Source organism: Mesoplodon mirus (assembly GCF_964341445.2).
Source record: "Mesoplodon mirus genome assembly, contig: HAP1_SCAFFOLD_330, whole genome shotgun sequence".
In the NCBI taxonomy this organism is placed as follows: domain Eukaryota; kingdom Metazoa; phylum Chordata; class Mammalia; order Artiodactyla; family Ziphiidae; genus Mesoplodon; species Mesoplodon mirus.
In genome coordinates this window covers 52,629-66,957 of record NW_028295610.1, presented here as the reverse complement: position 1 = coordinate 66,957, position 14,329 = coordinate 52,629, and the positions used below count along the sequence as shown (strand labels likewise).

The following is a 14,329-nucleotide window of genomic DNA, read 5'->3' as shown; positions in this document are numbered from 1 at the left end:
AAGCTCTAAAACAGAGAATATCCTCCATTCTAGCCAATGACTGGGAGTGGAAGGTGCGTGCTCGCTGTCCAGGACGTAGAAATAAAAGCTGAGGGGGCGCTGAGGCGTCTCCTGGATCTCTATGAGCCTCCATCATTTCTGAAGGGTAGGGTTGACAGATAAAATAGAGGCTGTTTAGTTAAATATGAATGTCAGAAAAACAACAAGTATATTTTTAAGATAAGTATGCCCCAAATAGTTCATAGGATCTACTTATACTAAAAATAATGACTTATTATTCATGTGAAGTTCAAGTTTAAATGGGTATCCTGTACTTTTATTTACTAAATCTGACAGCACTACTGATGATCCACAATGGAGGCAGTTGAGGAGCGGCACATGCTGGCTCTCGGACAGTCAGAAATGGCTTCAGCAGATCCAGGTACAGTATGAAATTCTTTTTGGATGTAGCTCAGAAGCCATGGCCAGCCCTTGACTGCAAGTACTGCCTCGGGTTTCCCTGAGGTGGGGTAAACCTTCCTCTTAATGGCCTTTTGGTAAGTCTGGAAGACCATATCCAAGGGGAGCCCCAAAGTCAGTTTCATCCTCACAACCATGTTTCCAATTCCTGGAATTGGCTGCATGTGACTCACAAGAGCTGAGGAGGTTTGTGGAAATTGGGAGTGTCATAGCTTGAACCCTTTGTAGGTAAAGTTTTGCTGTTGTGAGAGTTTTAACAGGAGCACTGTGAAAGACTCCAGGTCCCCAGGTAGATAGAAATAATCCTGTTCTACTTCTGTGTATGTGACAAGTCTCTAATAGTTCAGAGAGCAAGTATCTGGTCTTAGAAAGACTGATCCAAGCTTGGATGTTTCTGGCGACAAGGCAAGGTCCTGAGTTTCAAGTTCACCTTTTATGGTTGAGGAGACAATAAGGTGGTCAGAAGGGAAATCATGGAGGAGACCTTGGCTTCATCCATTGTGCAGGCTTGTATATGTGGTTCTATGTAGATTGTGTTTCAAATGTGGAGCTTGTTTACAACTATGAACATTCTCCGATGTGCTTTTTGGACTTTCATTCCCAGAGCGAGAGCAGTGCCGAGGCTCTAGAATGCCATGGATATTCTGAGCTGTCAGTGGCATTTCCCAGGTACTGTTCCCCTGGAGCCGCTCTTAGAAATGTCCGAAGGGATTATCATCTGTCTTGTGGCGGGTCCTAGCATTGTGAAATGAAGCTGCTGCACCTGGCTCAGAGGATTTCGGATGTGGTGGGAGGAGTAGTAGTACTACGACTATAAATTGTATCACAGCATATCTATTCCATCTTGAGAGTGGGGTTGGGGGGTTATGAAGGGGGGCTTTTATTGTACTTTTTTACATTGTACCCTTGAAACTAATTCAATTTTTTAAAATTAATTAATTTATTTTGGGCTGCATTGGGTCTTTGTTGCTGCTAGCGGGCGTTCTCTAGTTGCAGTGCGCCGGGGCTCCTCTTGGCTGCGGTGCACGGGCTTCTCATTGCAGTGGCTTCTCTTGTTGCGGAGCATGGGCTCTAGGCACGCTGTCTTCCGTAGTCGTGGCACGTGGGCTCGGTTGATGTGGCACACGGGATCTAGAGCGCAGGCTCAGTCGTTGTGGCGCGCGGGGTTAGTTACTCCGTGGCACGTGGGATCTTCCCAGGCCAGGGCTCGAACCCATGTCCCCTGCATTCGCAGGCATATTCTTAACTACCGCTCCACCAGGGAAGCCCAATGATTCAGTTTTTTATAAAGAGAAGTTTCCTAATATTATTCCAAAATTTTAAAATATGTAGTTGGATAACCCTATGAAAAATTAACTGATATATTCTTTTATTATTTCTCTTTGCTCCCTGGATATTTTTTCCTCATCCAGTCAGCTAGGCACTGTGAGCTCACTGCATTAGGAAGGTAAAGACTCAGCAGAAATGAGGGAGAAAAAAAGAAAATTCTCAGCTTTGGATTGTTCACAACGGAGGCCACAGTAGAAGAGGTGAGAATTCTGTGAACAAAAAATAAATGTCGTCTCAAATGCAAAAAAGTATTCTCTGCACTGGGAGGCAGGAGAGGGAGGGAGGGAAGGACTGAAGGAGAGAGATCAGTGTGGCCAGGGACATGGAAACTGTGCTTGAGGACGATAGGCCCAGGAAGAGAATCAGAATCTGGAGAAGGTTCAGCCTGCACGTGATCATTGCCTCCAGCCAGCACCCTCATCTCAGACGTTGGGAAATTCAGAGAGAGAGTGGGAGTACGTCAGGAGGGCCACGCGCAGAGTCTGTGTGGCAGGGGTTGTGGCCGTTCCCTATTTGTGAGGAGTCCCCAGCAATTTGCAGGCCTCTTCTGGAAAATGCTGGCGGACGTCTCTAGTGCTTATGTGAAAGCTTGTTCACAAACCTTGAAAGATACAGATGTAGCTGACAGATAGATGCATAGATAGAAAAATGTCATTAAATAAAAGCTCCAGGAAAGGTTTGGAAAATGTCCTTTATTGCATAGGATGCTTCTATTGTCATATGATGTTAGACTGAGTGCCAGTCCCTTCATCCTCCTTCAGACCACGACATTCTGTCTGCTACTCTCCCGAGGGTCCTTTCTTCTCCCTGGAAGGGATAAAGCAAATGAGGTAGAACAGGAAGAGACAAGAAGCACTCCAAGCTCTGCTGGTCAGGGTTACCCTCCAGCATTGCCTTAATGCTCAGAGCCACACACACCACAGTGAGCTTGGCTCCAGATCAACTACCACGCCACGAATGTTCTGGAACATTTCCATATCTCGGGGGACCTCATTTCCACATGACTCTCTTTCCTATTCCCCTTTGTCACAGAAGGCTAGGTCCAGTGGTCAGGGTGAGATCTCGGCTCAGGCCCAAGGCTCTCAGACCTCAAAGTTCTGGTCCTGCAAGGGCCCCTGTCCTCTCTTGAGACCACTCCTGGCTCTCTCTGCCGAGAAGGAGCTGCTGGCAGTACGTCCTCTAAGAGTTGAGGTCCATCGTGCAGACCCTGAGAAAACTCCTAGGAAAAGGCTCCACCTTCTTGTTTACGTCAACAGAGGTCAATGCCTTTGTTAGTGCTGGGTGTGTCCCATTTGATGCAACTGCAGAGCCATTAGGTCAACCAGCACATGTGTGCGGCCCCTTCCCTTAGACTCCTCTGGGCCCTCGTGACATAGGCTCAGAAGACTGCCAGCCTCAAGCCTTACCTCTTCCAAGGGACGGCCACACCGTCTTCCAGGATCTTCTGTCCCATGAATCTCAGTTGCTGTTTGGAACTCAAAGGAGAGAAAAGACCCTGCCTGCGGGGTCTCTTTGGGCTGGGGCCTTCCCCCGTGGGCTGCTCTCCCTCATTCTCCTTTTCTTCTTGCTTCTCTTCATCCTCCTCCTCCTCCTCCTCGTCCTCCTCCTCCTCCTCCTCGTCCTCCTCCTCATGCGTGCTCTCGGATTCCACATTGCCCATCCACTGGGCCATGTTGAGATGAAAGACACGGCAGCTGAAGCCCTGCAGGACGCCGAACTTCACGTGCTGCTGGAGGATCTCCAAGGTGGGGAAGATCCGGCAGCAGGCCATGCACATGAAGCTAGTCTCCATGGTCAGCATCCAGTCCGCTGTCTTGGCGCTGGGTCTCTCCTCGACAGCAGGTGGCCCTGATGGGCTGCCTGGCTCTGCCCTTTCCTCATACTCTTTCTCCTCCCCAGTGGGCTCACTGTCAGACAGGAGGCTTTTGGTGGACACATCAGAAGAGGGGTCAGTGGCTACTGCGCACACATCCTCAGGAAGGGTCACTTCTTCTATCGTCAGCTGCTTTTCAGGCAACTCCAAGGGTTTCTTTGTCTTCCAGGAGACAGCGACACCCTTGTTCACTTGTACCTGCATGTAGTATATTTTCATGCCCCTTTCCTCTTTGTCTGGGTGCAGATAGTTCTTACAGGGTGAAGAGGGTGAGGAGGAGACACAGTGTGATGGGGAAGCAGTCTCTCCTTCTTCCTGATCCTGGGCTAGGGTTGGTCTAGGCTGGGCAGTGTCTCGATGAAATCTCCGGATTCCTGAAAAAGGAAATGAAAATCATAATAACATGCATGGGCCATGCCGGAAGCTGAGGGAGCAGGTGTGGTAGACGAGAGAGGGACATTGGCACGACATAGCTATGTCGTGAGCTTGGTGTCTGTTGGCCTTAGGACAGAGTGGTGTATCGGGTGTCATCTGTGGGCTTTTAATGTGCGTGGGGGGGTATACTGGAGCGGTGTCTATATACAGTGGTGTGGAGTATGGTGGTGAGGGCTGTAGTATGTGAGGGATGCGGCTGGATGCGTGTACGACGAGGAGTGTGAGTTTGGGAATATCGGTGGTGCATTCCTTGTGGAATGGGGCTGTGGTGCAGGAGAGTACTGTGGAGCACGTGCTTGGGGTTGATGTGCACTGAGAAGGGCTGTGCCTGGAGGGCACGTGTATGTGTGAGCTGTGTACACCTGAGCTGGATGGTCCTGCTCTCAGGCTGGAGGTGTATGATGCAGAACTCTGTCCTTCTCTGGAAGCAAAGGCAAAGACAAAGCCTACATTTTCCTCTGAAGATGCTTAATCTGGTCCCTCTTCCCTCCACCTCAAGCCCAGACCTTTCCGGCCCCTGCTTCTTGACTTCCCCACCATGGTAGTAGCAGTATTCACACACACACTCCCAGACTCAGCTGGCATCCATGCCCTCGGAACAGCTCAGCCATCCTGCCCAGGCTCCTCCACAGAGCCCTCATCACCTCTGATGACCCTGGATTTCCTCTCAGCCTCCCTGGGATCTGTGTGCCTCCTGCCTCACAGCCAAGCACCCCCTCACCTGAGGAGCCCCGCGCCCTTACCAGCGTAGCTGAGCTTGCGCAGAGTAGAAGTACAGAAGAAGTATTTAGAGGCAGAGGAGACCTCCCTTGCCCCTGGGCTGCAGCCTTGGGCCACCACAGTGGATCCAAGCCGAGGGGGATCCTCTTGTGACTTCGAGATTCCTGAGGGAGGAATGAAAGGCTCAGGGTGGGTTCATCAGTCCTCTGTCCACAGATATTTACTGAGTGTGTGACACGTGTCAGGTGCAGTGGATACACACAGTTGAGAGTGTGGTTCCCAGTGGATCCTCCAGGATTTAATTCCAATCAATACTTATTCTCTCACTGTCTAGTTGGTAATGTAGGCCTCGGTGGTGACTGTGAGTGTGTGGGAAGAGTGAGTGATGTGTATCAGTTAAGTCTGTGGTAAGTGTGGGGTTGGCATGGGGAGCACAGTGCAGACGTGTCTATCTGTGTCTGTGGCCTTTGTGTGCATGGTTTCTGTTCACAAGTCAGGAATTCTGGGACATGTAACTTTTCCTCATTACATGGTGTGGCTTGTATTTATGGTGCGTGTTCATTCATTCATTCACCAAGATTCAGTAAGCAGCTACTCCTGTGTATCCGGCACTCTTCCATTGTTGTAGTCTTTGGTAACGCTGCACATTCTAGTAGGGGAAGACACACACTGAACAAAACTACAATAAATATATAATACATCAGCTGGTGGTAAGTATATAAGGGTTGCCAGACTTAGCGAACAAGAATACAAGGCACCCAGTTAAATTTCAGTTTCAGATAAACCCAGAATAATTTTTTAGTGTAAGTATTCCCATGCAGTATTTGGCCTGACTTAGTTTTAGTGTAAGTAGGGCCCATACAATATGTGGGACATACGGATACTGAAAAATTACTTGTTGTTTATCTGGAATTCAAATTGAACTGGATAGCCCATATTTTCTCTGGCAATCCTGACATGTGTTACTGAGACTGTGGTTTCCTGTGGTTTGTACAAAGCGGGTCTGGCATTACTCAAGAATGTGTTATAAGGGTGGTGTGTATGACACGTGACTGGTTCTTACAGAGGTATTTAGAGATGGCTGGAGTTAGCTGTGTTTGTGCAAGAGTTGAGGAAATACATGTATATATAGTGTGTGTGTGTGTGTGTGTGTCCTATATATATAGTCTGTGTGTCTATATACATATCTCATCTCCAGCGTTTGGGGTTGGAGGAGAGGATTGTGATACAGGTGGGTTGTATGAGAACGTAGTATAGGAGGGATGCGTGTATATACCTCCATGTGCTGTGTGTGGTTTAATAAGGAAGTTATATGTGGGGTGTGTGATATTTTTGCTGTATCAGAGTGTACATGGGTGTATGAGTTACTGTCTCATAAAACACCCCTAACAAGAATTCTGTATACACTCCTAGGTACGCCGAGTGTCAGCCAGCTCCAGGCAGGGTGACAAGAACTTTACCACACAGATGTTATATCTGGTAAACACTCTACCCCCATTCATCTCGCTCTTCTCTGCACTACCACACACACACACGCACACACACACACACACACACTCACTCTCTCTCACACACACACACAGGAACATAGAGCAAAATATTCTGAATGGTCAGGGGCAGTCATTGCCTTCCCCAGCCTGTCCCAGCCACTGCCTGGAAATCTGCCTGCTGTCTAGAGCTCCATTCCCAGGGCCCATCCTACAGTCTCCAGGGCCCTGGGCCTGGTAGGAGCTACTGGGCTCTAATCTGGGGCAGAGGCCTCTAGCTGGAGCTCTGGGGTGACCACCCCTCTCCCAGGGCAAGCTACTCGCCTACATTTAATGCACGCAGGCACCACGTGGCCCGTGGCTCTCAGAGCTCCCCGCAGGACCCTGAGGACATTTCTCACCCCCGCTCACGCGGTCTCAGTCTCTGGAAAACCCTTCCCTTCCCTTGATCTCCTTTGGGAAATTCTTCCTGTTGAAGGAATAAATCCTCCTTGCTTTCAATATGACACCATCCCTAGACAAACAATCTTCTTTCAAAGTGCATTCCACTTGTCAAGATATTTTTCAACAGGGCCTTCAACTCATGGGGCTTCTCTTTCCACTTTGGTAAAAGAGGCCAAGCAACTCATGGGTCTCTCTCAGCATCCTTGCATCCTTCACATCCCCCACCTCATGTCCCCAGGGAAAGATCCAAGAGAATAAGAGAGAAATCGGGGACTGAGAAAAGCTGCATCTCTAGGTCTGTGCAAGCAGGATGCAGCCTGCTGTGAGTCCGACAAAGCTCCAGGCCCGGCTGCCCCAGGAAAGAGTCCTCAGACCAGCGGAGCTGACCTCCCATCTCCCAGGGGGCATCTGGCCATTCTGTGCCATCTCACACCACAGGGACCCTCCGGATAGATACGGCAGCATCAGTGAGACAAGGTCTCTCGCTCCCTGCTTCACAGGTGACACGTTCTCAGTCCCCCGCTTCCTAGAGAAGCTTCAGTTTGGCAGAAACCCATGTGCCCCAGACAAGTTGCCCCCCACATACCTCCTCCGTTCTCGGCAGTTTCCTGGGACTCTTCATTTTCCAGATGTTTCCTCTTTTGTCGCCATTCCATCGTACCAACTAGAAGTCTCCCTTAGAAGATGCCTCAAGAGATGTCCAACTCCTCCTCTTCCCTACAGGTTGGCCCTTCTTGGCTCTTGGGCAATCCGTTGAAATGATTCAATACAAATAAAAATGGTCAAGTCTCCTAAATGGCTGAAAAACTTGTCCACTTAGTGAACCAGCAGTACTGCCTAGTGCTCACCAGGGCTGTTATGTTTGCAAGGTTGCCAGGCGCACAGTGGAATTCTGTGACCTCAGTGATGACATCAGAGCATTCGGTGGACCTAGGTTGAGCACAGTGTCTGCAGTAGCACAGGCCCCATTTTCAAGAACAATTCCTTTTTCCCAGCCGAAGCTTTCCCTTTGAAATAGAAAGGTTCATGCCATATCTATTATAAATTGTATCATACCATGTCTATTATAAAATTCACATTTTGATTGGAGATCTTTTAATGTCTTTTCTAGAGAGATTTAATATGAATATTTTAAATGGTCTCCAGTTTCCCTGTGGATTATTGACATTTTAAACTCTGCACTTCAATTTTCCCTCAATACGTGTAATTTTGTCACGGCTATTTCTGTACTTAAAGATGAGGAACTATCTAATTGATTTCTTCATTTTTTCCCCATCTCTTTCCAAGGTACTGCATTTGATTGTGTCTTGCGACTGAGTGAAAAATGCTAGTCCTTGAGTCAGGACATTGGGCCCTTTAGCAAATAACTCAACCTATCTGGGCTTCAGCTTCTCTATGTGCGATCAAGAGGCTTGGACTAGCTGACTTTTCAAATGCTGTGTTTCTTTGATTCACTCTCACTTACTGATCTGCTCCTTAAGAAGAGGGTCTGTTCTCATAAAGTAACAACAGTCTTTTCCTAACCTGGGGTTGGGCGGAGTTTATCTGTTCGTACTCAGTTTGTTAGTTATATTGCCTTCTACGTATGCTTAGCTCTAAATAATTTATATGGCTCTTGTGACAATTTTTAGATCTTCTTTTTTTCTTATTTTCTTTTACAGTTTCTAATTTGTTATCGCCGGTGTAGAAGAGCCTGATTGACTTCTAAAATTTATTGATCTTGTATGTGTGTGCCTTGTTGAACCGTCTTATTAGTTCCTGCTAGTTTATCTGTGGGTTCTTTTGGGTCTCCTAGATAAATGAGCATATTAAATGTAAATAATGTGTTCTTTGGATAAAGTTTATTTTCTTGCATCTCTATGTATAGAAGCAATATGTTGAATTGATTTAAATATTTAAATATTACATACCTGTTATCACAATCTAACATTCTTTATCTTATTTTCTTTCAATCAATATTATGTTTTCAAGATTTATCCACGTGAATCCATATAGATCTAGGTCTTTGATTTTTGACTGTTTGATATTATTTGATCACATGCATATAGCATCATTTATTTTCCATTCAAGCATTTTTGGACAATTGGATTGTTTCCCTCCCTTCTCTAGAACAAACAACATTTCCTAGAATATCCCTGAAGATGTCTGACAGTCGAGAAGGGCCAGGCTGCCCGAAGGACTGCTACTTGCTTTTTGCCACGTTCCAACAGGCCGTCTCCAGCCAGCAATTTGAAGCACAGCTGAAATGAGAACTGCCCCAAATGTGAAGATCTGAGGAGCTTCCTAGAAGGTGGGAGGTTAATGATAGGCATCCTGCTGGGATCCCAGGGGAGTCTGAGCTGGCCTGAAGCTCATCTTCCTCCTCCACCTCTCAAGAGAAATGTGGAGGAAAGAAGACTTCAAAAACTGTGAGCAGGCAGAGGGAGAGATATTGGGGGCCGAAGCTGTAACTGAGGTCTTGGAGTGGGCTGTGAGCACGCAGAGCCTCTAGAGAGCCAGGCTCTGCCTTCTGAGGACTTCTCCCCTAAGGCTGCTCATAATTCACGTGATACCAGCCATATAGAGCCGACTTGGCCCACACTGTCACAGAAAGCCTTATCAGAATCTCTTCTTCTTCATACACTCTTGTGTCTGTTACTTGGTTATAGCCTTTGGTGCTCCACTGATGTGAACCAGAGCCGCCGGGGGATGGAGGATACTAGTGACCCATCTTGCTCTGTGGCCTCAGTCCACAGCTTGAGGGTAAGGGAAGAGGCCAAATGAAGGTCAAGAAGGAAAGATGGAGTTTGAAGAGAAGACCTGAGTTAAGGGTGTCTTCTCAAGTCCTGATGACTGAAATGTAGCTCCAGTACCTGAAGTCCTGCTTGTTCTCAAGGCTGACCGCGGGGCTGGGTGCACTCAGTGAAGGAACCGTATACACTTAGTATTTCCTTGCTTGCTCACACTTGCCCTCCTCTGATACACACTCTGCAAGACTGATCTTCCCCTGAAACATCTTTCCACCTGCTACTGTCATCTCATGAACATTTGCTTCCCCTTCCTAGTGTCCCCCTAGAATGCCATTGCAGCCAATTCATAATTTGATAATCATGCTTCTTACCATAGTCTCAGCAACCTCTGATAAATTTTATTCACTTTATTCCATAGTCTTCACCCATCAATAATCTTCCTTAACTTCCTAGCTGCAGGTTAACCCATTTGGAATCATTTCTTTTTCTTTCTCTTCTTTGACAAATACTTTGTATCTTTTAAGGTCTTTTTCTTGTCTCTGTACCATCCTGCCTTCCTGAACTTCTTTTTTTTTCCGTTTAAGTAACCTTTCAATCTCCTTCCCCAGTTTCCTCATAAACATTGAGAGTTTATTCCTCACACGTTAGACAGAGGTTTATGAATGCCCAGGCATAACGGACTCAGAATGAGTTGGCACCCCAGAGGTACCTGTCTTGCTGGGGAGCCACAGGTGAAGGGCTGGCTGCTGGACACATGTTTGCATGGAGTCAGGCTGAGTGGCCTCAGGGTGTTTGCCCTGCAGTTGTGTGTGTTTCTCCCTAGTTGGTTTCCTTGTCCAGCCACCTGTGACCTCCCTCCATCCAGCCCAGGGAATCCTTCTCATCACAGGGGTAGGATGTTTGTCTCATTTTCCATCACATCCTTTCCCCAAAGTTTGGTTGTGAGTTGTTCCCATTCCAAAGACCTTTCCTCTTTGAAGAGAAAAGAGAAAATCTTTTCTCTCCTTTCCTCTCACTTCACTTCTGCTCTATTATCTCCTCCGTCCAGAATGGCCCACTGACTCACATGGGTGTAGATCCGAAGATGGCAAGAACTGCCAGCAATTCTGAGATAATAATACGGATGGATCAGGAAAACTTGAAAACCTTTATCCCGCCACATTAAAAAAAATTGCACTTCCAGTGTATTCAGAGTCTCAGTGTAGAAACACAAATGATAGAGAAATTGAATGACACTCAAGTTTTTCTTTCCTCCTTTCCTGATTTATTCTAATCCTCCATGCTAACATGATGAACTATTTGTTAGGTAAAGTTTCAGACATTTTCTACCCATGCACACTTTTCTTCTTTTCACATAAGAGTGTGAACTAGGTCACTTTCAACATGCTGTGATTCTGTGATGCACTGTCTCCCACCGAGTCATCCACTGATAAAGTCATCTGTTTCACGGAGAACTATTTCCAATAGCTAATAGCCAATGTCTGTGGAGTGCTTACTCTGTGTCGGTTTCTTGTAACTACTTTACAGATCATTTGTACAACGTACCCATGGACCAGGTACAATTATGACCCCCAAGAGACAGATAAGTGCAGATAAGTACAAATAAATAGAGAGGCCAAGTGACTTGCCCAAGACACTGGAGCAAATCAAAATCCATGCCTCTGTAATCATTTTGCTCTATTGCCTCTGTCTGGGAGGCTTGATGATTTGGCAACTAAAACCTTAAATATCATGTTCCATTTTTATACCTGTGACACCAGCGTGGGGCTGTGATATGGGGTAACTAACCTGACTACTTTTGAAAACCCTTATGCACCTGGATGAAAGTAAGCCAGGGACTGCAAGCTATAGATTTAAGGTTTCCTACCAACTTTTAAAAATAGCTTCTTGAATGCAATTTACGTAGTGTCAAGTCTAGGATGTAGTCCAAATAGTAACAGAAAAATGGAGATATGTAGAAAAATACTTAAAGTTGACAAGTATTGGGAGTGTAGTATTTTGGGGGCCAGTGTGTAGACCACAGGAAAACTTGCTGTTTCCATCCCAAAGGGAAGAGCCCTACGTTGCAACTGCCAAGGTCCCTGGGGCAGCAAGTGTGCTCACTGCTTAGTAAAGAAGCATCCTCAGTTTGATAGAATCATATGGGAGCCTTACATTTGGTTAGCAGTTCTACATTCTTGATGTAATAATATTTTCAGGGTGTGGGAGGGTATCAAGCTCTGAAAATACCCTTGGAGAGATTTGCTTATTAAGTTTGGCTTTTTCAATCTCCCTACTACTTCTTGACTAAACACCAGGCGGTTTCCTTCACTTTTCAGAACCATGTTGTTTTTTCCCTTGTCTAATGAACTTTGAAATACTTTTGGATGAGCTATTAAGTTTGGGAAAAAACAAACATCTCTTTAAACTAAGGAAGATAATAACAATGACAAGTAGAAAAAGCTCTAAAACAGAGAATATCCTCCATTCTAGCCAATGACTGGGAGTGGAAGGTTCGTGCTCGCTGTCCAGGACATAGAAATAAAAGCTGAGGAGGCGCTGAGGCATCTCCTGGATCTCTATGAGCCTCCATCATTTCTGAAGGGTAGGGTTGACAGATAAAATATAGGCTGTTTAGTTAAATATGAATGTCAGAAAAACAACAAGTATATTTTTAAGATAAGTATGCCCCAAATAGTTCATAGGATCTACTTATACTAAAAATAATGACTTATTATTCATGTGAAGTTCAAGTTTAACTGAGTATCCTGTACTTTTATTTACTAAATCTGACAGCCCTACTGATGATCCACAATGGAGGCAGTTGAGGAGCGGTACATGCTGGCTCTCGGACAGTCAGAAATGGCTTCAGCAGATCCAGGTACAGTATGAAATTCTTTTTGGATGTAGCTCAGAAGCCATGGCCAGGCCTTGACTGCAAGTACTGCCTCGGGTTTCCCTGAGGTGGGGTAAACCTTCCTCTTAATGGCCTTTTGGTAAGTCTGGAAGACCATATCCAAGGGGAGCCCCAAAGTCAGTTTCATCCTCACAACCATGTTTCCAATTCCTGGAATTGGCTGCATGTGACTCACAAGAGCTGAGGAGGTTTGTGGAAATTGGGAGTGTCATAGCTTGAACCCTTTGTAGGTAAAGTTTTGCTGTTGTGAGAGTTTTAACAGGAGCAATGTGAAAGACTCCAGGTCCCCAGGTAGATAGAAATAATCCTGTTCTACCTGTGTGTATGTGACAAGTCTCTAATAGTTCAGAGAGCAAGTATCTGGTCTTAGAAAGACTGATCCAAGCTTGGATGTTTCTGGTGACAAGGCAAGGTCCTGAGTTTCAAGTTCACCTTTTATGGTTGAGGAGACAATAAGGTGGTCAGAAGGGAAATCATGGAGGAGACCTTGGCTTCATCCATTGTGCAGGCTTGTATATGTGGTTCTATGTAAATTGTGTTTCAAAGGTGGAGCTTGTTTACAACTATGAACATTCTCCGATGTGCTTTTTGGACCCTCATTCCCAGAGCGTGAGCAGTGCCGAGGCTCTAGAAATGCCATGGATATTCTGAGCTGTCAGTGGCATTTCCCAGGTACTGTTGCCTTGTGCCGCTCCTTGAAATGTCCAAAGGGATTATCATCTGTCTTGTGGAGGGTCCTAGCATTGTGAAAGGTAGTTGCTGCACCTGGCTCAGAGGATTTCGGATGTGGTGGGAGGAGTAGTAGTACTACGACTATAAATTGTATCACAGCATATCTATTCCATCTTGAGAGTGGGGTTGGGGGGTTATGAAGGGGGGCTTTTATTGTACTTTTATACATTGTACCCTTGAAACTAATTCAATTTTTTTAAATTAATTAATTTATTTTGGGCTGCATTGGGTCTTTGTTGCTGCTAGCGGGCGTTCTCTAGTTGCAGTGAGCGGGGGCTACTCTTGGCTGTGGTGCACGGGCTTCTCATTGCAGTGGCTTTTCTTGTTGCGGAGCATGGGTTCTAGGCACGCAGGCTTCCGTAGTTGTGGCACGTGGGCTCAGTAGTTGTGACAAATGGGCTCTAGAGCGCAGGCTCAGTCGTTGTGGCGTGCGGGCTTAGTTACTCCGTGGCACGTGGGATCTTCCCAGACCAGGGCTCGAACCCATGTCCCCTGCATTCGCAGGCATATTCTTAACTACCGCTCCACCAGGGAAGCCCAATAATTCAGTTTTTTATAAAGAGAAGTTTCCTAATATTATTCCAAAATTTTAAAAATATGTAGTTGGATAACACTATGAAAAATTAACTGATATATTCTTTTATTATTTCTCTTTGCTCCCTGGATTTTTTTTCCTCATCCAGTCAGCTAGGCACTGTGAGCTCACTGCATTAGGAAGGTAAAGACTCAGCAGAAATGAGGGAGAAAAAAAGAAAATTCTCAGCTTTGGAATGTTCACAACGGAGGCCACAGTAGAAGAGGTGAGAATTCTGTGAACAAAAAATAAATGTCGTCTCAAATGCAAAAATGTATTCTCTGCACTGGGAGGCAGGAGAGGGAGGGAGGGAAGGACTGAAGGAGAGAGATCAGTGTGGCCAGGGACATGGAAACTGTGCTTGAGGACGATAGGCCCAGGAAGAGAATCAGAATCTGGAGAAGATTCAGCCTGCACGGGATCATTGCCTCCAGCCAGCACCCTCATGTCAGACCTCGGGAAATTCAGAGAGAGAGTGGGAGTACGTCAGGAGGGCCACGCGCAGAGTCTGTGTGGCAGGGGTTGTGGCCGTTCCCTATTTGTGAGGAGTCCCCAGCAATTTGCAGGCCTCTTCTGGAAAATGCTGGCGGACGTCTCTAGTGCTTATGTGAAAGCTTGTTCACAAACCTTGAAAGATACAGATGTAGCTGA

General features: G+C 46.2%; 1 protein-coding gene across 1 annotated transcript in view; it reads right to left on the bottom strand.

Annotated features, from left to right (window-relative positions):
* Positions 1–14,125, bottom strand: part of LOC309797347 (protein FAM170A-like) — a gene marked incomplete at both ends in the record, with an annotated part of 518,827 nt that extends 504,702 nt beyond the window's left edge. Inside the window, one exon of the mRNA XM_082645935.1 lies at positions 14,107–14,125. Within this exon, the coding sequence (XP_082502061.1) occupies positions 14,107–14,125 (19 nt within the window). The remainder of the gene's footprint in view (positions 1–14,106) is intronic.
* Positions 14,126–14,329: the final 204 nt, after the last annotated feature.